At 49.3% G+C, this 24,605-nt stretch overlaps 1 protein-coding gene across 1 annotated transcript in view; it reads right to left on the minus strand.

Moving 5' to 3' along the window:
- Nucleotides 1–7,606, minus strand: part of Hspb8 (heat shock protein family B (small) member 8) — a 15,516-nt gene extending 7,910 nt beyond the window's left edge. The window contains exons 1-2 of the mRNA XM_021186952.2: nt 6,839–7,606; nt 406–469 (exon numbers count right to left, since the gene is read on the minus strand). Coding sequence (XP_021042611.1) covers nt 406–469; nt 6,839–7,205 — 431 coding nt within the window. The 5' untranslated portion in view covers nt 7,206–7,606. The remainder of the gene's footprint in view (nt 1–405; nt 470–6,838) is intronic.
- Between the last annotated feature and the right edge of the window lie 16,999 nt (nt 7,607–24,605).

The raw sequence follows: 24,605 nt of genomic DNA on the forward strand, positions 1-24,605 counted from the left end.
ACACACACACACACACACACACACACACACACACACACACACAGGATCCTATCACAGCAACTAGGAGGCTAGAGTCCGGTGGGGCTCACTTTGATGGCTATACCCTCTCCTGTCTATCCTCCTGAATGGATGAACACTACATCTACTTACTTCTCAGTGCAAGGTGCATGAGTCATTTTTGCCTCTCTATTCCCTGATGGGGTCAATGCCCTCCTCACAGGGCACTGAGCTGATAAGGTGACAATCTAACCCCCTACTTGGGGTTCCCCATTGAAGGTTTACTATGACAGTTTCTTCCCTTTCGGTATGAGAGTTCAATTCCTTGCCCAGGCGTGTCTCCCAAGAAAGTTGGGTTCTACTCACAATTGCAATGCCTGCGTACAGTCCACCCACAAGGCTACTTACTGTATTTTCTTGGTGAAGTTCTTGGAGACGATCCCACCTTCCTGCTGCTTCTCTTCATGCTTGCCTGCAAGACAAAAGCATCATCATCTGTTAGAATCTACATCCCCTGGGCACCATTCAGGATATGGGCTTGGATTCAAATCCTGCTCTGCTCCTGCCTTACGTAGCTAGGGAGTGGTTCGGAGTTAGGGCTTTGCGTCTTAGAACTTTGGCGTAGAGACTGAAGCCCACCTCCCAGGCTGGCTGAAGATGAGCTAATCTGATGGGCAGGATAGAGGATTTTGGCCACAGTTTGTTGACAACTTAATGTTAAACGGGGACACCTGCTCCCTAACTTCCAGCTTCCCACTTAACTCTACCCACTAGCCGGCAGCCACAACAGGTTCCAGGAGCTTAGCATCACAGATTGGTCAATGAGGTGGAAGGAAGGAAGAGCCAAAGATACGTCTGGGACGTCTTGGCCATCCAGCTTCCTTCCCTGGGTCTGTAGGTCAGCTTCTCCCTCCCGTTGTTATTGAAGTACGGACTGAGATCCCAGAGTGGGTTGGAGGTCACCCAGAAAGGTGCATGGCTGTGCTGGGCTTTGATCGGTTCTCACTGGATCAAATGCTGTGACCTCCTACCCTTCTTGCTCTTAGAGTGAGCCTTCTGTACCACCTTATCCTAGAGAAAGGACAGCCTGGCTTCAACGCTTCAAGATGCTGGACACACCCAGACTCTCCTAAGGCAGCTCTGGGGAGTCACAGATTAAGAGAGGCAGAGATTCCACAGCCCCACTTCCCAGAGGCTCCTTCGCCCAGTTATGGAGGAGAAGATGAAATTACAAGAGGGTTGGGACGAAGCTGGCTTTACACTGCAATTCACAGACAAATTATGATCCTCTCAGGTCTCCTCATTCTTCCTCTTCCTCTTCCTCTTCCTCTTCCTCCTCCTCCTCCTCCTCCTCCTCCTTCTCTTCACAAATAAAATGTCTTCAATTTCTCTTTGAACAAACAGGATTAATGCCTGGCTCAGCCACCCTTCCGCCCTTCCCACTCCCTTTTGAAGCTGCATTCCAGAGCCCAGGCGCCACCTTCACACACAGGAGCTTCATAAAAGAGACTATAAATACCCAGGGGGATTACTGCATCCTGTGGAGGTCCAAAGTGTCTTCAACTCCTCATTTACAGGTGATTGCATTAGCGATACTTTGTACCAGTTAATCATCCCTTTAATAACATTTTTTTTTCTGATTACAAGATAATGCATATGTATGTTAGAAAGTGTAGGAAATAAATTTCCAAAAGGCACAACCACCCATCATCCCATCCCCATCCCCCCCCCCCACAAGGCTGTCATAAATACTGTGTTTATATCTCCAGACAGAGAATGCTTCCTAGAAACGTATGGATTTTCTAGAATATGGCCATACATCATACCTCGTACCAAAGGGATCATTCTATGCACTGGCTGGAAGTCTGTTCTCATTTCACTAAGACATTCTGATTACTTTTCTATTTTCCCCAAAACACTCCTTAAGAGCATGGTGTGTGTGTGTGTGTGTGTGTGTGTGTGTGTGTGTGTGTGAAGTCAGTTCTTCCCTACCTTGTGGATCCCCAGGGTGGAATGTGGATAGCCAGGCTGCCTTTTAAATGGAGACATCTCAGGGTTGGGGAGTGGGGGCTCAACCTTAGATTTTGAGGGAGGGTCTTTCACTGAACCTGGAGTTGCACTGATTAGTCTATTCTGGCCCAGATCAGGAAGTACCCAGAATTCTCCTGCCTTTGTCTCCCTAGAGAGCTCAGGCTGTTATGTCAGCTTTTATGTAGGTTCTGACGACTGGAGCTCAGGACCTTGTCCTTTTGAATGGCTGCATCATATTCCACTTCAGGACTCCGTAATGTCTGACTCGGCCCGGGCTATACGTTGCTGCACAGTCCTTAGGAAAGCCGTACTGTTTATTCTTCCACCACAGGGAGGAAAGGTAGACTGACCGGAACCCACTTTTAAAACTGCTGTGTCTGGAGGCCAGAACGCTCTATCCTGTGGGTGTGCTATCATCCAAGAAGAGGTCATTCTGTTCAACTCTGTGACAGTTACCTGCCCTGCCTCAGCATGGGCCTGTGGTCACAAGAGCATGGCCTATTCTCTGGTCCCCTCCCTGAGGCCTGGGCCTCTGAGGAGCCTGCTTCTACTGGGGACAGGCCAGGGCCTCTGACTCAACTCCTCTCCACCCTGTCTTCTGTCTGCTGGCCTCATAACTGCCCGAGGCGATGATGAAGATGAAGGACTCACAGCCAGCTTGACAGACATCATCAACACACAGCCTTTGAATGGACTCTCCTCCACTCTTTCTACCATGCTGCTGTTGTGTGTCGGTTCAATAAACGACACAAGGTAGTCAATGCTTTGCAACAAAGTCAGTGTGGCATGAGATAATTTTGCTTAACAGTAGGCCAGTTTCAGACAGGCAGGGCTCCACCGTGGCATTTGATAGGTCAGGTATATTGACTGCATTTCCAACTTGGGATACTTTGCATTTAAGATAGGGTCTCGGGGGTCCTGGTCCCATAATAAGCAAAGGGACATCAGAGTAGGCTGGGCCCAGTGTCAGCCTCTGTTCTCAGCAACTTACTTAAAACAACTCCTTTAAGCAGGGACTTTATTGCCAGCACTGAGTGGATAAAGAAATAGAAATTCAGAGAGGCTCGGTAAATCTGTGGCCCTGAAAACACCTGCCTGATCCAGGGACGTGCCTGAGGCCAAACACCCCAGAAGTCACAGAGCAAAGGTTTGGAAGCAGAGGGTAGCAGCGTCCCAGATCAACCCCTGCTTAGACACTTCCTGACAGGGTCCTACCCTTCTCTGGGCCTCCGTGTAGTCTCTAAAATGTTGTGAAAACAGCCTTACTGGAGCGCTGGGAGGCAGAACGTTGTGAGTGAGTCGCACGGCCCTTGCAAGCTGCGCAGGTGAACCTTATCATTCACGTAAATGTTTAGGAAAAATGGGGAGTCCTCAGAAGTGTATGGACCCTGCCTATGCTCTGGAAATGGGGTGCAGGCTGAAGGGAGGGAGGGCCTCAGAGCAGGGAAGACTCCAAGGGAATGTGTGAGGAGAGAGCAGCAGAGTTAAAAGAGGTGGGTCAACCTAATTTGTGTGTTATTTGCATATCATTTGCATTTGGGACTTGTTTGTTGTTCGTCTGATGTTATACCAGCAAGTATAACTTATTATGCTTTATTATATAATTTATTTACGTTATTGTTTATTAATACAATGTTAATATAAATATATTTTATGTAACCACTTATATACTATTACTTGTTGGTATAAAAATAAATATTATATAAATAACATTAAATTATGTATGCATAATATATAATTATTTACTATATAATAAAGTGTAACTTTATTAGCTTGCTTTCTGTTTTACATTTTACACCGTCGATGTTTTATTTTTGTGAGCAGAAGGAAGGGAGATGGCTGCCTGTACAGAAAGATCATCTCTGCCATCCCAGGACAGCAGGGCTGTGATGTTTCTCATGTGACCTAGAGAACTGTGGCTTGGGGACAGAGGCCCTGGGGACAGGACAAAAGCCTTCCCAGGCTTCCCCCAGCCAGAGGTTGGCCCAGCAGCCCTTGAAGGGGTCATTCTTGGCTGGTGGCTGCAGGAGAAGGCTCAGTGCGTGATGGAAATCGGGAGCCCACATTTTCCAAAACCTTCCCTGGAGTGAGGTATTCCTAGGGGGTCAGAGAAGTAAGAAAGGGCTATCTATGCCTCAGATCTGTGAACTGCATGGACTAGGGAGGGCTCCAAGTCCCGCACCAGGAGGAGGCTTACTCATGATTTTGGCTCATCTGGCATCATCCAAAACTCCAAACAGCCTTTCCTCCACTCCTCAGGCAGCCGGAAATAGATGACTAGGCAAACCTAGCCTAACCTCTTTGGGAGACCAGCACTGAAGCAGAGGCCAGAAGGCTGGGGTGGGGTGGGGTGCCTAAGCAGGTTCACAGTTCCAGCTAGAGTCAGTCAATGAACCTCCAGGCAGGTCTGGCTTTAAGTATTAGGCACTGCCAGAGAAGCAGGTGGTCAGTAGTGCTGGGTGAGTTAGCCTTCCCTAGGACTCAGTTTCACTATCTGTAAAATGGGCAGGGGTGGTGTTACAATCCTACCCACACTTCTTAAAAAGCCATTGTGAATAACCAGTAAGCCAGCCGAGTTGGACATTGTGCAAAGGTCTGGCCTGAACTGCTTTCAGAAGGACAGGTTCTTAATCATGGTGTAGCTGTTCTTGGCTCTGTTCCCTGGCTTCCCCTTACTTTTGCAGGGATTCCCGGATCTTCATTCTCAAATCCCTTTCACGAGAGAAAGCTTTGGCGCCCAGTCTCAGTGGGATCAGAGTCTGTAGAGCGGGAGGCCACAGTTAGGGGTGACTGTGCAGGATTTATCTTTTGCGTCAGTTTCCGGGGTTTCCCCTCTCACAGACAGAGACATCGGGCTCCGAGCCTGCCCTGAACCTCAGGATCACTAAGGCCGGTCCGTGGCTGAGATCTCAGCCTGTGGCTGCCAGATTCCACCTGTTAAGGAGCAGCTTCAAATGAGAAGAGACTACAGGGTGTGGGTGCTTTGGAAGCCTCTGGATTATAATTAATTTAATCACAATTAAATCAGAATGGGGCGGGGTGATGATGAGATCAATCAGCAGGATGTGCCATTAACTCTGTTTTATAGGCACTATGGAGATGTTGTCTGCATTTACTACATCTTCCCAGTAGCCTTGCTTGACAGGAATGGGTACAATCCCCATTGCGAAGATGGGAACACTGATGAAACGACTTCCTAGTTTGCAACCATGCTGCTACCCCACAGGAGGGCTGGGATTTGAACCCAGATCTCTCCCGAAGAATGTCTATCGTTTATTATTATTATTAAGAGGACCTTCCCTCGTACCCATACCATGGCCACCAATTTTGGCTGCTGTTACCAAGAACAAACTAGTTAGTACCCCAGGCACCATCTGCGCATTTACCATGTAGATAAAGATAACGTTGGGGGCTACCACCATCCCACGGGAACCTCAGGAGGCCCAGAAAAGGAGCGAGGTCGCTGAAGAAATAATTAGCCGTCCTGTTGGTTAGCGAGCAGGCCACGGAACCAGTGTTGGCTTTCGTCAGCCAGCGCCGGGAGCCCACGCCCACCGTCAGCACGCGCCCCTGAGCGGAGCGTCTGCTTGCCCCACCACACCCACACCCAGAGCGTTTGATGTTTACAATTCTACTCCAAGCGGCTTTAGAACACAGCCTCGCTCACTGCCTAGCCGAGCCAGGGCTTGTCCCTGCCCAGCCGGCGCTTACAGCAGGGCTGTTATTGATTTTTCTGGCTGACAGGCCTCTGCCAAGAACAAGCTCTTTCTAATGGCCTGTTAATTGGGAGGGAGGCAGAAGAAAGCTTTGCTGAGGCCCAGCTTACCAGGGGCCAAGCTTCCTGTCCCCTGGGTCTTTTTTCCCCTGCGAATGTATTCTTTCTCCCAGAGTGCAATGGGGTAAGGAAAGCCCTGGGCCTAGTGCTGCTGGGACCAGGCCTAGGCTCTGCTCTGGACTTTTTGCTGACTCACTGTATGTCCTGGGACTAGGCCTCCTCAGCTGCAAGAGGGGGAGTAGACAGTCATGGGATGAAGGGCCAGAGGATATATATATATTATACATATTAAATATATACATATATTACATATATATTACACACACATACACATACACACATACACACATACTCACACACACACATATACATATACATATACATATACATATACATATATATCCTTCCTGGGTTTGAACCCTTTGCTACCTTGAACAAATCATGCTAATCCTTTATGTGCCTCCGTTTCTTAAAGTACAAAAGGGAGAGATGTGGACACAGGAGCCCTGTCCTCTGGTTGTATGGTTGTACTAACACAAGTGCTGTGTGATGCTGAAGTTGTGGTTCAGCATGCCGCCTGGCAGACAGCTCTTCTCTGAGGAGAGGAGCCATACTGCAGACATTACCACCCAGCTTTCGTCTCCTTGTCTAGTGATCGCCCAGCAAGCCAGTGTGCTAACCCCTCTCTCCATGGTGCACCCATCTATTCTTTATATTAAATTTTCTGCTTCAAAATGTCTAGCCTGGCTTCTGCCAGCTCTCAGGTGGGGCACAGGGTCCCAAGGACCCCAGCTACTACGGCACATCCAGACTCATTCTGTCGCTCACTGAGAAACACTTGTCTCTGAAGATAACATTGTGGGTTGCATTCTTGAGCCCTGAGGTCACTTGTGCCATGTGGTCCCTTCTACTGAAGTTCTTTCTGGGCTGAACCTGCGATCGCCCACATGTGAGCACTAGCCACACACACACACACACACACACACACACACACACACACACACAGAGGCAGGGACCCTGCCCGCCCCGACTCACCTGACACTTCCACGTATCCATCCTTGGTCTTTACCATCAGCTCTTCCGGCTTGAAACTGTGCACATTGACACACACTTTCCAAGGCTCCCCAGGGAAGGGTGGGGGGCTCCTGCCCTCAGCAGGCACCCCAAACCTGGCTGTGGCTGGAGGCCCTCGGGGTACCATGCCAGGCCTTAGGGTTCCAGGCCAGGCAGAGGAGAGCCGAGGCAAAGCCCACTCGGGCCAAGGGGCTGTCAAGTCGTCTGGGAAGGGGTCCATGCCAAAGCCATCGTCCAGCAGGCGGGAGGAGAGCGGTGAGTCCCGAAAGGGGTCTCGGCGCAGGCGGCTTGGGTAGGCGCACGGGAAAGGCAATTGCCCGTCAGCCATGATGTTTGTCGAGCTTAGAAGGGGAAACAGAGGCTCAGAGAGACAGAGCCACCTACCCAAAGGTCACACAGCAAGGTGATGTGGCTTGAGATGGCTTTCAGAGTTTAGTCCTCCACTTCAGAAAATGTTGATCTTCCTTCAGTCACGAGCCCTACCATCCGCTGGCTGCCCAGAATTGAGCTGGGGTCCTGGCTCACAAAGGTGACCCCCTAAGCGGACCCAGAATCCCAGAGGGCCTCTCTCTCTCAGTCCCACCTCGCCAGGCTATCAGCAAGCCACGGGCTGCCTTCCTCCCAGGCTGCCCCGGCTCCCAGCCAAAGCCTGCTGAGGTCTTGAGCTCTTGAGCGCAGCCAGGAGTTTAATAAAGCTCAGGGACTGGCGAGCCTAGAAACTTCTCCTGGCTTCTGGGCTGGGAGCCTTTTATTTATTTGCTGCTGGGGGCTGGGGGCGGGTTTTGCAAGCGCCTCCTGTCACAGGAGTATTCAAAGGTGATGAACCAGCCCCTGAGAATCCGCTGAGAGAACAACTGGGCTCTGGGAGCGGGTGGGGAGCTGGGAGGGGCCGTGGCGTCCGGGTCCAGCCAGCTTCTCAGGCACTCTCTCCTCCTCCTCCTCCTCCTCCTCCTCCTCTTCCTCCTGCTCCGCTCCGCCCCCGCCCTCCCTCTGCCTCCAGCAGCGTCCACTCCAGGCACCCGTGCCCGGCAGGGCACTAAAGCCAGTCTATTAATAACCCTCCGCCTGGCTGAGGGCTCAGGTCACACTCTGGAAATACCATCCTCAGAGCATGTTCTGTCTTGCCTCCCACTCTAGGGACTCGCAGAAGAAGAGAGACAAACCCCTCATTGGATCAAGAAGCACACGGAATCCCCACTTACAGTATGGCCCAAGTCTTACAGCCTCAGACTTCTGTGAATGAATTTTTAAAAAACGGCAGTTTAAGTTATGAAAAGAGGAACGTTGTCAGGCAGAGTCTATTGGGATAGGTAGGTCTTGGGGTGAGAAAATAGATCGGGCTCAACTCCCAGCACAGCCTGAGCCACTGGGGATTTACAGCCTGGAGGCAGAATGGGGGTTAACGGATGGGAAATGACCTAGGGGAATCCAGGGACCAAAAGGAATTTCGGATAAACTGATCTAACTGGAGTCCTCTATGGATAGACTGGGGTGGCCAAACCTCTCTTTGAAAGCAATTGACCAAGCATGGGAGGGGGTGATCAGACATGGGTTTATGCGGATTGTGGCTAAACTGATCTGTTCTTGTTAAAACTGGGTGAGGAGGACTAGTCTGCCTGAAGTTTGGTCAAGGGAAGAGTTTCTATCAGAGGCAATATAACTCCAAGGCATGCCTGAGCTGCCTGTTTTCCACCTGTGGAATGGGGCAGGAGAGGATCCAGCTCTGGGACTTGTCATCAGGAATGCGGGACGTCATAGACTTCGCAGAGGAGCCTGTGCTTTTAAGCTTTCAACTTTCAACTTATCATCGGTTGCATAATGTTTGCTCTTAAGTGCTTCATAAACATTTGCTGTGGAACCCTCCCCCTCCGCGCCCTGAGAGCTACGAGTCAGATAACTGTCCCATTGATAGCTATGAGCCCTACGCCTGTCCCATCCGGCAGGAGAGTTAACAGTCCTAAGTCATCAGAAAACTTTTTTTTTTTTTCATTGACTGTCTTATACATTCCGGAAAGCATTTCAACACAGAGCTAGCTGCACCTCTAATCCTCCTCCTTCTGTAAAATCATTTATCGCGATGGGTTCATAAATAAAAACATGACACAGTAGGGGGTGAAGCTCAAACATCTGCCCAGTCCCAAATGCGATCCATCTCGGCCAACCCCTGTACACAGAACAGCCGCGCCCTGGAGCCCCTTTTGTGAACCCCGTACATTCACAGAACCACTCCACACACACACCAAATCTGTGATGGGGTGGAAACTAGGGGAAAAAAATAGGTTTCTAACCTCTTTCATGACTTATGTGTCCTTTGCCTACGTTCTATCCTTCCTCATTACCTAATATGCCCTTCTCTTGTTATTCTTTCTAAATGTTACTATGTTGTCCTACTATGCTATTCCTCATAGAGGGAATCCTAATCTGTAGTGTGTGTATGTGTGTGTATGTGTGTGTGTGTGTGTGCGTGTGTGTGTGTGTGTGTAAGTAGGTTTATGTAAGCAAGTAAGGAGACTCCTTTTTTTGTTTTGTTTTGTTTTTTTTGTTTTTTTGAGACAGGTTTTTCTGTATAGCCCTGGCTGTCCTAGAACTCACTTTGTAGACCAGGCTGGCCTCGAACTCAGAAATCCTCTGCCTCCCAAGTGCTGGGATTAAAGGCATGCACCACCATGCCCCGCTCCAGCTCTGCTTTCTTTATTGGGGTGAGCATGTTGGGGAATTTGAGTCCCAGCTTGAGAAGCCGTTTTGATAGAAAGCCGTCCTCATACGAGGTACTTTACTCAAAATAAGGATACTAAGAAGAATCACTCCTGTGTGTCTCTCACAGTGGTGAGCCGCTGCAGTAATGGTGGGAAATGTTCACAACTGTCTTTGTTACCGCCAACCCATTTTTCAGATGAGGAAATAGAGAGCCAGCCCATGCACACAGATGTCCTGTGCCAGGAACTTTGGTGGGAAAGCTGATTGGTTTGAATCTTAGATCTGTACTGAGTGCATTGGCTGAGACCCCTGGCTTTTGCTCCAGTAGAGAGGGTCCCCCTGTCCTAGCTTGTGTCCCCCCCCCCAGTACCTGGGTGGCCTCAGTGCGATGCAGGATGAGCTCACCACACCAGAAGACTTAAGCTGACGTCATGGCTGGGCACAGACTGTAGCTGGGAGGGGCCGAGTGAGCCTGCAGCTAATTATGAGGAGAGTCACCCTGTATGATGAACAGGGAGAAATCTGGCCCTGCCTGGGACCAGGCAGGGGCTGGGGTGAGGATCTTCAGTGGGCGAGATGGGATGGGAGCCGTGCGGTCTCCGGCTGAGTGCGTGTGGATTTGGGTGGGCGTTGCGGTGCGTGTTTATGTGCTGCTGAGCTGTATTGATTTATGGGTGAGTCTGCTTGGAGGACGTGTTCTAAAAGGCTTTCTCTCTTCTTTCCTTCCAGGCCTCTTTGCACATCTTCATTGAAAATTTCTAGAAGGCCCTTCTGCCTGGAACCAAGAAGGGAGAAAGCTTGACAGCTATGGACTGAGCATCTTTTGTGGCCTGTGCTTCTCCCTACCCAGCTCCCCCACCCCCGCCGCCCTTTCTGTCTCTCATGTAGCACAGGCAAACCTTGAGCTCTTTATACAGCAGATGGTGACCTGGAACTCCCCACTCTTCTTACCTCAGCCTCTTAAGTGCTGGGATTACGGGAGTCTAGAAATGGAGCCCAAGGTTTGGTGTATGCTAGACCAGCATTCTAACACTTGTATCACATCCCAGGCCCTGTATTCTCTTTTTTAAGGCTGAGGGACACGTGGCTAGAAGACCCAGGTGCCACCTCCTACCCTTGGCGCTTTGAACTTCCTGCCCACTCATAGAACCCTCCAAAAAACCTGTGAGGAGGGGGCTTTTGGTGTCTTCATTGTATAGCCCGAGAACTGAGGCACATGCCTAACTCATGTCACCTTCAGTGACAGAGCTGGGATTCCAGCTTAGGCCTTTGGCTTTGACCAGACTCTCATACTCACTGAAATCAGTCTCAGATCATATTTACGCAGCACTGACCATATACACGGCTCTAGTTCAGCAGGTTTTGCGTTAGTTTGGATGGGTGTCTTTCTATGTGGCTCAGATTGGGTGGGAATTTGATATCTTCTTGCCTTTGCCTTCTTAGTGCTGGGGTTACAGCTGCCGGTCAGCACATCCACCTTCAGATTTATTCATTGTAGTCCAGAGAGGTGAAGCCACCTCCTCTAGGTCACACAGCCAGGGGGATAGAGGTTGCTCACAATAACCACGAAGGGAAAGCATCAGCCAGGTCTTGGGGTCCTCTGCATCAGCTGGCATGCTTCTCTGGGATCTTTCTGCATCCTGGGTCAGGCCAGCTTTCTGCCTGGGGAAACTGAGAAGCAAGGCAGCTGCTGACCCTGCTGACGGAGCCACCTGATGAGATGTAAGATGACTTTGTGTGGAAAGTGATGAGTAACACCCTGGGCCATCACCGACCAGCCGAAAACATGGGGTCAGACGCGGAGGGGCTTCAGAGAGGGAGGAAGCCCGGGCTGGTTCTTCCAGAAAAGGGGAAATTCTGAGAGAGAGAGAGAGAGAGAGAGAGAGAGAGAGAGAGAGAGAGAGAGAGAGAATGAATGAGTGTGTGTGCATATATGTGTGTGAGTGTATAAATGTGTGTGTGAATGTGTGTGTGAGTGTGTGAATGTGTGAGTCTGTGCATGTGAATGCATGTGTGTGTGAATGTGTAAGTGTATGTATGAGAGTGTGTATATAAGTGTGTGAGTGTGTATATGAGTGTGTGCATGTGTGAGTGTATAAATGTGTGCATTTGTGTGAGTGTGTATGAGTGTGTGAATGGATAAGAGTGTGTGTGAGTGTATTTGAGTGCATGTGTGTGAATGTGCAAGTGTGCATATGAATGTGAGAGTGTATATATGTATGTGAGTGTGTATATGAGTGTGTATATGCATGTGAATGTATAAATGTGTATATGAGTGTGTGAATATGTGAGTGTATGTGAGTGTGTATGAATATGTGAGTGTATAAATGTGTGTGTGAGTGTGTATAAATGTATGGGTGTGGTTTTGTGAATGTGTTTATGAGTGTGTTTTATGTGTATATATGAGTGTATGTGTGTACATGAGTGTGTATATGTATGCATAGCTGTGTATATGTGTGTATGAATGTGTGAGTGTGTATATGAATGTGCATGTGTGTGAGTGTATAAATTGGGTATGAGTGTGTGAGTGTATAAATTGGGTATGAGTGTGTGAGTGTGTTTATGAGTGTGTTTTTGTGTGACTGTATATGTGTATATATGTAAGTGTATATGTGAGTGTTTTATTGTGTATACGTGTGTGTACATAAGTGTGTGTTTGACTGTGTATATGTGTCTGTATGAATGTATGAGTGTGTACATATGTGCAGAGTGTATAAATGTATGTGTACATATGTGAGTGTGTGTGTGTGTGTGTGTGTGTATGTGCGTGTTACTTAGGATCTTAGATCCCAGGACCCAGAGCAAACATTGTCTCACCTGCCTGCCATTACTTAAAACTTTCTCACGGGAAATACCACAGTTAATCTTCCAAAGAGACAGTTGAGGGAGGTGACATCATCCTGCATTCCACAACTGGGGCCCAGGAGGCAGAAGCAGGGACTGGAGTCGCACACGGGAATTGGCAGGACAGTGACCTGACATCTTCCCATTCCTTAACCCCAGCACCATCATCAAAGGCTGAGGGAGGGTCTCTCAAAGGCAAGGTTTCTGTTGGGAGTTTTCCCTCCTGCTCCAGCCCAGCCCCAGGGCTCAGATCTCTCTCTCTCTCTCTCTCTCTCTCTCTCTCTCTCTCTCTCTCTCTCTCTCTCTCTCTCTCTCTCTCTCTCTCTCTCCACGGGGGGGGGGCTCCTGGGGAGCTCCACCTTCACCTAGGTCCAGGGCGACCCGTGTCTCTATCTTCTCTCCCTTCACTTTCTCAGAACACTTAAAAGATGTCACGAGTGGACTCTCCAGCACGCCGCACCTCGCACAAGCATCACGCTTGCGTGTTCTGTTTCAGTTCGGGTTCCTGAGGATAACATGCCTGGGCACAGTAGAGCCTGTGTGCGCAGTGGACGCTCTCTGAGTTTGGTTTGCCCTGCCCTGCGTAGCATGTTCAAGTCATAGCACTTGGAAATGGACTGAGTTATCCGTAAGTAGAATGGAAACGGAGGGTTCCAAACCCTATGCCTGGCGAGATCCCAGCCCTCCAATCCCAGCCACGCCTAACAACCACAGCTGACCTTTAGCTTCTCACCTTCATCCTTCTCACAGGACCGGGTTTTCTGGAACCTTCTTCCAGTGGAACAATGACAGTACACACTGAGATTGAGGAACTGAGCAGTGGCCTGGGATGAGCCAGAAATATATCCGCCACGGGCAAATATCCTTAGTGGGAGGTATCAGTTCCTAGCTGCACGGGTAGAACCTGTGCCCACTCATAGAGGCGCGTTAAGTTCTAGATGATCAGGTACCCTCTCCCATGAGGCTCACAGTTACCCTCTGTCCTTCTTGCTGTGATAAAACACTGACCAAAACCAACTCCTGGAGGGAGGAGTTGATTCGGCTCACAGGTCAGTCTGTCACTAGAGGAAGCCAAAGCAGGAACAACCTGGAGGCAGGAGCTCCCATGGCTTGCTCAGTCTGCTTTCTTATAGAACCCGGGACCACCTACCTGCCTAGGGGTGGCACCGCCCACAGGTTCTCCTCACACAAATCACTCCTCAGAGTATGTCCCACAGACTTGCTTATAAGGGGCCAGCCTGGGGGAGGCAACTCCTCAATTCCGTTTCTGTCTTGCCAGATGACCCTAAGATGTATCAAGTGGACAAAATATAATTGAATATGAACAGAGTCACTGCGAGGAATCCCAGGGACAAGAAGGAGCCAGTCAAACACAGGACTTGGATTTTAGACCTTTCTATTGGGAGGGTGGTGAGCTACTCAAACCGAACAGGAAAAGAGGACCCCCCCCCCCACCGCAGAGGGAGGAGGGGGTGTAGCCTGCTCTGGAGAGGAAGGGGTGTGGTCAGCTCTGGTGATAAGGGGGTGTGCCTTGCTCTGGTGAGTAAGGGGTGTGGCCTGCTCTGGTGAGTAAGGGGTGTGGCTTGCTCTGGTGATAAGGGGGTGTGCCTTGCTCTGGTGAGTAAGGGGTGTGGCCTGCACTGGACAAGAGGGGGTGTGGCCTGCTCTGGTGAGGAAGGGGTGTGGCCTGCTCTGGAGAGAAAGGGGTATGGCCTGCTCTGGTGAGGAAGGGGTGTGGCCTGCTCTGGAGAGGAGGTGGTGTGGCCTGCTCTATTTCTCTTTAATTCCTTTCTCCACTGAATGCCTATGTGCATTAACGACTAGCCTAAAGAGTAGTGATGGAGGAGGAGAGAGAAGCCCTGGCTCTCAGAAACAACCAAACAGCTCCTTCAAATGGCTGCCAGTACCGTAAAGCTTGGTGAAGGCCACAGCAAGCTTTCGGTTAGCGACCTCATTGGATTCTCTGCTGCGAGTTTCCCACAATCTCAGCTCTTTAGCCACAGAGACTTCCTGCCTCTCAGACAGAAGAGTCTAGAATGTTCTCGCCCGAGACCTTTGCTGTTTCTGTTCCCACTGCTTGGAACAGTGTTCCCCGGGTCTCCCGGCTCATTCAGATCTTTACTTAAACATTTCATCTGCTCAGAGGAACCTTCCCTAACCGTTGGCAGCAACAATCTCTCACACCTGCTGGCTTCATTTTCTTTCTTGTACTTGCCGCTAACTGAGACCTCTATTTTCACCTCTAAATCTATTTGTCTGTCCCCCTCCTTCGGCATGGATATATGGTAGGAGGGAGGAGAGAAGAGACTTTAATTCGGTCGTTCTCAGCTGTGTCACCAGGACCTGGTACACAGTGCTTAAGAAAATGTGTTGTGGTTGTCATTTGGGTGTGTTTGTCGGGCATTTCCAGATTCTCCTTCTGTGGTAGCTGGTTTCTCATCGCTGCGGCTCATTACCTAGCAGAGGCAAAGCAAGAGAGCGGAGTTCGGCTTTGGTTCACGGTTCAGAGATGCTGTCCATTACGGTGGCTGGAGTGGCTGTGGCTAGGACTCTGGAAACACGTGGCAGCTACATGCTATAAGGCGCACACCAGCGAGCTCAGAGAAAGCGGATACACCCATAACACTCAAGTCCCATCCCCTTGGGAACCTGCTTCCTCCAGCAAAGCCCCTAAAGGCTCCATAACCTCCACAAACATCCTACCAGCTGTGTGTTCCAAGGCAGGAGCCTATGGGAACGCTTCATAGCCAACTGCCTCACAACTCACTGAAACGCCAATGCCTTTCAAAGCATTTCATAGTCCAGGGGAGCCTTGGCTCTGCGGGCAGAGGATCCTGAGCGGTTTGCTGTGATTATCAATGTTATAGTTATGGCTCTCAAAAACGGATATGAATGAGACACAAACCTTTGTTCTTTGGGGTTTGGGCAGATTCTAGCTGATTCTGACAGGAGGCAGCCCTTTCAACAGCAGGTTATAGCTCGATTCACAAGACCATTCTCAGTACAAATGGCCCTCAGACTGGCGAAACTTTCAATGTCCTCATTCGAGAAGGTTTTGTCTGGTATTCTGGTCCTCGTGTCTTTCCATCGGGGACATTTAAGATGCATGCTTTGTCCCTTACGCAGAAAGTGAACTCTTTGGGAAACGGGAGACCTGAGAGGTGTATAACCATAGGGCCTTGTCTCCCAGAAGCCACTGTGGTAGAACAGGAGCCTGATTGACCAGTTGGTGATCATGACACCCGGGCAACAGCTTTGGAAATTTCTTTTGTGGGGGAACTGGGAGTGACAGCTCTTGGGCGTGTGCAGCCTGAGGAAGTTCTCTGAGTCTGTACTTGGGGCAGGGCTCAGAGAGCCTGGGATAATGTGGAGCAAGGAGAGGGATACTGAGGAGGGAGGAGAGGGATACCAAGAAGATGGCTCCGCTGGGGTGGCAGTCCCGGTCACTCCCTAGATGAATGAGTGTTAGCTTTATCTATGGACAACAACCATGCAAAGGTCACCCATGATAGCTGGAGAAAAATCTGATTTCTTGCCACTGCCGGAAGTCCAGGGATGTCTATCCAGTGCTGGTCCGATTTCCACAAAGCTCCGTGAGAGCAAGACCTGTACGGCACCTGTCACACATGTACTGGCTACATCCTCATCCCTCATCATCACCTCATGGTTCAGGGAGCCACTTGAGTCCCAGCCGTCACATCCTCATCTTAGCTTGAAGAAAGATGAACGGGGCAATGAAAGACAAGCGCAGGATGAGGCTCTCTATAGAAACCCCGGGGAAAGATTCTGCCCTTCTCTGATTGGCTAAAAGTAGTCACCTGGGCAGAACTAACTTAGGAGACGTCATTGTCTTCTTTCTGATTGGCGATAGACCTAGTTAAAAATGGAGGGCCTGTATATCATGGATGAAGGAGAAAGGGATACTGGGAGGGGAGGGGCATTGGAGAAATCTTCACTTCCTGAGAGGGGAAATGTTGTCCAACCACCCTAAAATTTCCTGTAAGTTAAGCTTATTCAGAAAAATACGTGAGAAATGCATAGCTCCTGTGCTGATACCTTCACACTGCAACTCTGTAGAGAGCGTCAAATGACGGAGAGACTCTGTACAGTTAAGTACTGAGTGTCATGGATTCTCTTTGGTTAAGATACCTCAATATAGAAATAAGAGTTGAGGGGAGAGAGGTCGAGGGGAAACAAACTCTCTCTCTCTCTCTCTCTCTCTCTCTCTCTCTCTCTCTCTCTCTCTCCTCCCTCCTCCTCTATGTGTGTGCACTATTTCCATCCCACTGTCCTCTTCAGGTCTGTTCATTGCAGGTGTGTTTGTGTGTGTGTGTACATGTGAGCATGTGTGAGTGTGTGTGTATGTGTGACTGTGCATGAGTATGCGTGAGTATTCGCGTGTGAGTGTGCAAGAGTGTGCGTGTGAGTATGTGTATTGTGAGAGAGTGTGGGAGTGTATGCGTGAGTGTGTGAGGGTATGTATAAGTGTGTGGGTGAGAGTGTGCATGAGTAGGTGTGAGTACGCGTATGAGTGTGTGTGTGTGAGAATGTGCATGAGTATAAGTGAGTGTGTGTGTGTGTGAGTGTGTGTATGTGTGAGAAAGTGTGTATGTACATATGCACAGGTGTACACACACACACACACACACAGCCCAGAGGACACGCTTGGGTGTGGTTCTTCAGTCTCTCACTTTTGAGACAGTATCTCTCACAGCGATCTGGGCCTCAACAGCTAAGATAGGTTGATTGGTTAGAAAGTCCCACGGCATCCTCCTGTCTCCGTCTCCCCAGTATTGGGATTACAGACACACAGCACCACGCCTGGCTTTTTGCACAGATTCTGTGGGTTGAACTCAGGCTCTCAGGCCTTCACAGCAAACACTCACTGGCTGAGCTGCCTCCCCAGTCCTCTGTTTAACTCCCTCCTGTTACGTAATGTGACTCTATTTAATATGGTTGGTATTACTCATTTCAGGTTTAGATGTGAAAGCATCTATTGCCAAAGAGGCCTAGTGCCCGTTGCAGTTCGAGAGAGCATCGGATACGTTTCTATGGCAAAGCCAAGAACAACAAGGTGAGAAGAAAAGACAGTGTGAGTCAACCAATGGCTGCTTGACCCCCGACTATCCCATGACGTGGAGTTGGAGTCCCGGGGTGTGGTAAAGTAGAGCTGTCAATCCACATTGATTGACGGGCCTGGACAGCCCACACAGTCTCTCCACAATGGCACTGAATGACCCGGATGGAAAGCTCTGATTGAGTGCCGGCGGCTGGGGCGTGGCAGAGGCGCTAGCTCTCTAGAGACTCTGGATTCTTCTGGGTGGAAGAGACACTATGGAAGGAAACAGGTAGGAGTGCTTGCTCTCTCGGCCTAGGTGGCGTGGAATCTTCCAGAAACTTCTTGTGAGCTTACCTCGGCCTTTGGTTCTCCTGCTCTCCTTTCCTAAGGGCGGGGCGGGGTGGGATTCTAAGTCAAAGTCTCTGCTGTGTGCCCGGTACACCCCACCTCCTCTAAGCTCCGCAGTCATTTTGTGAGGTTGGTGTTTCGTTATTCTCAGCAGACAGTAAGAACCTCGAGGCTCAGAGAGACCACGAAACCCACATATGGACTCACAGGTATGGTGAACCTTAGTCTTTGCTTCCCAGTGCTCCTTTTAAGATCTGTGTCACTCTGGAGCCCGGGGTAGGTGACCCTGTGCCTTGGGTAAGGCCAGGAGGATGGTAGGTGCTCATGTCTGTTCTACATCTGTGATCCCTTCTCTCTTCCCAGGGTAGATCTGCAACATTGCTCCTGGGACAAGTCACTACCTTGGGGACCTTGCTGCAGCCTTCCAACACACACACACACACACACACACACACACACACACACACACACACAGCAGCAGCAGCAGCAGCAGCAGCAGCAGCAGCAGCTTCACGATGAACAGGCTGTGGGAGAGAACAGAGCTGGAAGCCCTGGGTAGATCTAATCACTTGCCAGCCAGCTGCCTACCAGGCCAAGTGTCCCTATAGGAATGAATGACTGAGGCAGAGATGGCTCCTGCCCTCAGAGATGGGCACAAAACAAGAGAAGTAATTACAGGTTAGCAGTAAGTACTGAGGTAAAAACAAAACAAAACAAAACAAAAACAAAAACAACCGCACCAAGGGAGATAGGGGTGGGGACAGGAGGTGGGGGTGGGGAGCTAACTTCAGACAGGCATAATCACCACCTTACCCCACCCGGTGCACATGACTCCCCCACAGTTCCTCCCCCAAACTTCATTTCTGTTCTTGGCTAATTCCTCTCCTTACCCAGCATCTGCCTGGGAGGTCACATTCCTAAGTCCTTTGACATCTTGCTTGACCCTACAAGGTGTAGTTACTCTGCCTTATTCCCCCGCCCCGCCCCCACCCCCNCCCCCGCCTTGCCACTAGCTAGCTGTGTCACTTACTATCAGTGACACCTACAGCAACCATTTGTGTCCCAGTTTCTGCAACTCTGAAGTTGATGTTATGGCGTCTATCTCCTGTGGATGTTGTGGCGATAAATATGTAGGTAATTTATATTGACACAGGTGGAGCTCCCAGACGCCTGCCTGGCCCTTGATTTGGCACTGCGGAGATGCTGTCTGATCTTAGTGTTGGCTTTATGCTCTCTTAGATGTGTGTCCTTCACCTTAGAACATGGATCAGCTCTGGGTAGTGTTGTGGGTACCATCTTCTTCGGTGGTTTTCTACCCTGGCTTCATACTGGAATAGCCTAGGGAGAGATTTTTAGAAGCACCAGTGCCTGACATTCTCCCTCGAACACACTTTTTTTTTTTTTTTTTTTTTTTAAAGGTTTTTTCGAGACAGGGTTTCTCTGTGTAGCCGTGGCTGTCCTGGAACTCACTTTGTAAACCAGGCTGGCCTCCAACTCAGAAATCTGCCTGCCTTTACCTCCCAAATGCTGGGATTAAAGGCGTGCACCACCACTGCTCAGCTTCGAACACACATATTGTAGGGGCGGGCTAACAGTTCAAAGCAATTTCCTACGCCTCTTAGTAGGTAAAACAACTAAGTGAATCCTAAGGACGTGACTTGCTTAAATGCTCAAACTACAAGCGCCACAGGCAGGAGTCTGGGTTCCATCTCCCTGGGACGTTCTGTTTCCCAACATCCCTCCCATGCCCTGAATTGTTTCATTGATTGGATCCAGCAGAGAGGCTGCGTGTATCTCCAGATCACCAGAAGCGGGGAGTGTTGGAGCTGTGCTGCCTCAGCTCCATTCTTGGGCAGCTGCCAATCTGGTAAGGAAAGGAGGCATCTGAGAAGCAACCAGGACAGCTGGGACTAGAGGGGATGGGGGGATAAGGGGTGCGGGGGTGGGGCGTCTGCCCAGACCAATCACTAGATAAAGAAACACGTGGATTCCCAGTAACCGGGAGTCTGGGCGGAAGATACAAAGGTGAAGGCCTGTCCATGAGTCACGGAGAGTGATGACATTAGTCACAGGGACAGCCTCCTAAAAGACACAATTTCTGACATGTCATCTAATTGGAGCCATTGGGGGTGGGGTGGGGTAGGCTAGCTCTGCATGGATGGGGTTCACAAACTCGGGGATTAAAAAAAAAAAAGGTGTTTAAGAAATCCTCCTGGAACTCTCAGATCTGGACCCAGATGCCCACTAGCTATGCGAGCTTACCCCCGGAGCCTCAACCGTAACTTCTGTCAAATGGAGCACTCTAAAAGTGATGTGTCAGTGTGGGCAAAGGGCATGTGACTGTTAAATCATCGATGGGTCTTAGTCACTAGAAAATGTCAGAAGACATTGGGTACAGCTTCATAACCAAACTATTTAGGAAAAATGAAATCAGTTGGGGGAGCAGGGGTGGGGGGAGGGCAGGCAGCCACAGACTTACCCAAGGCAGGTTACCCCACCCTCAGGATTCCCAAGGTGGGTTTTCATTGGACAAGAGACAGGATGAGTGATGAGAATATCTGGTTCTCTCTCTCTCTCTCTCTCTCTCTCTCTGTCTCTCTCTCTCTCTCTCTCTGTGTGTGTGTGTGTGTGTGTGTGTGAGAGAGAGAGAGAGAGAGAGACTGTGTGTGATTGTGTATATATATGTGTGTGACTTTGTGTATGAATGTGTGTGACTGTGTATGTATGACTCTGTGTATGTGTGCCTGTGTGTCTGTATGTGTGTGACTCTGTGTGTTACTCTATGTGTGTGTGAGAGAGAAAGACTGTGTTTATGCATGTGACTGCGTGTGGCTATGTGTGACTGGGTTTGTGTGACTGTGTGTGATTGTGTATATGCGTGTGTGACTGTATAAGTGTGTGACTTGGTATATGAGTGTGTGTGTGAGACTGTGTGAGTGTGTGACTCTGTGTGTGTGCCTGTGTGTCTCTGTGTGTGTGTGTGACTCTGTGTGTGTGCCAGTGTGTCTCTGTGTGTGTGAGTCTGTGTGTTTACTCTATGTGTGAGAGCGACTGTGTTTATGTGTGTGACTCTGTGTGGCTGGGTGTGTGTGACTGTGTGTGTGACTCTGTGTGTGACTGTGTATGTGTGACTCTGTGTGTATGACTGTGTGAGTGTGTAGTAGTAGTAGTAGTGACTCACATGATACTTAAAAAAACGTGATGCTATGAACATTTTAAATATAAGACTTTCAGCCTAAAAAGCAGGTCCCCTTGAGAACTGGAGGCTGTGACAGCGTTGGCCTGAGATTCTTGCCTGGAGATGTGTGTATTGTGCTCTCCCTATCCCCAGAGCTAACCCACCGACTCCCACCTATCCCATGAGTGCTTTCAACCTGTCCCGGAGGGGAAGAGATATCAAATTTTGTCCTGGGTACATTCCCAGAAAGCCTCTGCATTCCAAGATGGCTCTGTTAGGCTGACCCCTGGACTCCCGCTATCACACTTCAGACTCAGTACTGGAAATGACAATTTTGCTCAATAGCGTTAACTGAATGCTATCCCTACTTTTGTGTATTAAAGGAACTGACTATTTAATTTTGTTCCCATAGAAGCCCAGGGAGGTAGCTGCTGCTAACCTGCTGGTAGCAAACCAGTCACCTACAGGTGTGACCCTTGTCCACTGCCTCACAGCGTGTAGTAGAATTGTCCTAGAGGTTTAGGACCTAAAGTCTTTGTCACACCATGAAGAAAGAGGTTAGCTATGTACAAACTCCAGAGCTATAGAGAACAGCCAGCAACCTGAGGTTCTGAGTCAGTTTGCTTGAATTCTGTCCTTGACTCTGGAGGCTGTGGCTCTTGGGCACGTGACCTTTGTTTTTCTAAGCTTCAGTTTCTGTTAGGAAGAAAATTTAATGTTGGGACTGGGGCGAAGGCTAAGATAAGGGTGCAGCGTGATATAGATGGTTTGGAGTGGGATTCCTGAGGAAATGCATAGAAGCTGCTACCATCTGGGCACCATGGGCATCCAAAACCCAGGCTTGGTAGATGACGCAACTGGTAAATTGCTTCATAAATGTGTTCTCCGTGTAAAAAGACTGGGCATGGTGCCCCACACATGTAACCTTAGCGTTGTGGGGGGCGGAGACAGGCTAATTCCAGAGGCACACTGGCCATCAGGCTGGGGAGATACTCTGTCTCAAAAAAAGGCAGTTGGACAACATCTGAAGAATGACACCTGAAGTTATCCTTTGGCCTCTGCATGTGTGTGAACACACACACACATACACACACACACTCACACACACACACACACACTCACAAACTTACACAAAAGTAAAAATCACCCAAGTGCTTACAGATCTGTTTGGGAAATTGAACAAATGAGCTGAGCTGTGTGGATCTGTGTGTGACACACAGCAGGTAGGTCCTAAGAGCTCCTTCCTTCTCTGAACATCTGACACACAGAAGGCACTGGGCCATGTACGAGAACACCTTAGCACGGACCTTAACAAGAACAGAGGTGTGGATCCTACAGGCTGAAAACCTGGAAATCCTTGGGAAGGTGATGGTGGGCTGTGGTCTCCGTAATGCTGAGACAGACTCCCAGGATGCTGGAGGACTCAGTATGTGTCACTAGAGAGGGAAGACATTCTGGACAGCTGGTCAGGCTGAGCAGGGGGGAGTTGACAATGTTCTGCTTTGGGATTTTCCAGATGGGAATCCCTCATGTAGAGAAACGGTTTTGAGGAGGGGGGGGGGGCAGAATCAGCTAGGTCCTTGGCCAATGGCCACTGGAGGGACTAGCTTAGCCTTGGAGAAAAGAGACACAGTGCAGAGTGCTCTCTGCTTAGGCCCCCCCTAGAAAGGTTCCACCAAGGGACAAGGGACATGGAGTCAGGCAGATGCCAGTTCTAGGAGCTGGGAGTGAGGAGCCTCAGCCCCTCCCATCTGAAAAGTAGCAATAGGACCTTTGTCACCAGCTCATCAGAATAATTGTAGAAGATGCAGTCTAACAATGGACCATGATTAGATTCAGGACAGGGCAGAGCCACTTTGCATCCCCCCAGCATGACTGGAGGGAGACTGGACTTGGAGTGCTTAAATTGGACGCAAAAGTCTTGGAGTTAGTCTCTGTGATTTTCATAACCTTGGTGCATCCCACATCCCAGCTATTCCTACTTTGCCCAGGAGGAAACCCCAAGCCCCATATCCTTTTGCTTGCTTCCTTGGTTGATGTCCATCAGCCTTGCTGTCCATTGTAATGCTAAGTGTGGGGACCCCCAAGACCGAGGTGTCTGCACATAGACCTGTGACCCTGCCCACCCCCAACCATCCCCCCCCCGAGTTATTTCTGGTTGGTAAATAAAGATGCCAACAGCCAATAGCTGGGCAGAAGAAACATAGATGGGGTTGAAGTTTCCCCCAGGCTTGGGATGGGGGAGAACCACAGGGGAGAAGAAGAAGGTGCAGGAGGAGGGAGGAGAAGCTACCATGGGTGAGGAGTCAAGAAAACATGGCCCTGAGGGCTGACAGATTGGAGTTAAGAGCAGCTCAGATAAAACATAGTAAGTGATAACTCGGGGTTATCGATAGGAGAATATCGAGAGTATATTGAGAGTAGGTATCTGCCTAGCTCTTGTGCTGTTTAAGGCTTATTGTAAATATAAAGATGGTGTGTGTCTTTTTATCCAGGAACTAATTGGTCTAAGGTGGGGTAGAAACCTCAGGTTGGGATTAAAAATTACTACAACATGGTATAACCACGATATCCACCAGGATGGAGTTCACTGCGCCAGTGCAGAGCTCTCTCCCATGCCCTTCCCAGAACACACCTGCCAAGTCCTTTGAGTTTCCAAGACAAGACTGAGGCCCAAGACCCACTCCTTTTATCCCTAAAGAGAACCACAAAAGAATCCCATTGCGTTCTCTTCGGTTCAGCTTGTTAATATACAGACATAATTTCAAGTAGTCAGGGAAAAAGGATTCTCTCTCTGTGTTTCAGTTGTGACATTTTAATAGAAGTTGGTTCGAGTACAGGCATTTGAGTTCCTCAATTAATTTCCATCTAAATGAGGTTTTTTTTCTTCTTCTTCTTCTTCTTCTTCTTCTTCTTCTTCTTCTAGTGCTTTAGATCCCTTTGGACTTAATTTGTATGACAGAAGCCTCTGTTTCTGCGATTCCAATTCGGCTGGTAAGTCTAGCACCCGTTGCCTGGGTGACAATTCCCCACCAAGGACAGCAGCACCCAGAGCTGAGAGATGGGTGGGTTTTCAATAACAACCCAGCAGGGGGGCTGGTCCCCCTCACTTTTCGATACCACTCAATAAATAGGAAATAATAAATTATTAAGTAAGCCGTGTTCTGAGGTCAGGCTCACATCATGGTATTTACAGTGCAAAATTGACAACCACCAGAAAAAGAAAAACAAAAAAAAAAAAAAAAAAAAAAAAAAACACAAAACCACAAAATCAAAACAGATGAAGAATGAAACAAAACAGCAAGCTGAAACAACAACAACAAAAACCCCAAATACACAAACAGAAATAAAAATTAAGGACAGAGGGATGGTGACCATGATGTCACTGTCATTGGCTCATCGGTGCAGAACGAACGGAGAAGGCATAGCGTTCTTTAAAGCGTTGTCTGATGGTGGTGTGTTTGGCCAGAGTGTCTCTGGTGGGCTGGCCAGCGGAAGGGGGCACGTGTCATACATATATCACCAAATAAAATTTTCTACTCAGCAGAGGGAAAACCAGGATGGGGCACTGACACCTATGAGAAGACTGTTCAGAATGTACG

This window comes from Mus pahari, chromosome 23 (assembly GCF_900095145.1).
Source record: "Mus pahari chromosome 23, PAHARI_EIJ_v1.1, whole genome shotgun sequence".
Taxonomy (NCBI): Eukaryota; Metazoa; Chordata; class Mammalia; order Rodentia; family Muridae; genus Mus; species Mus pahari.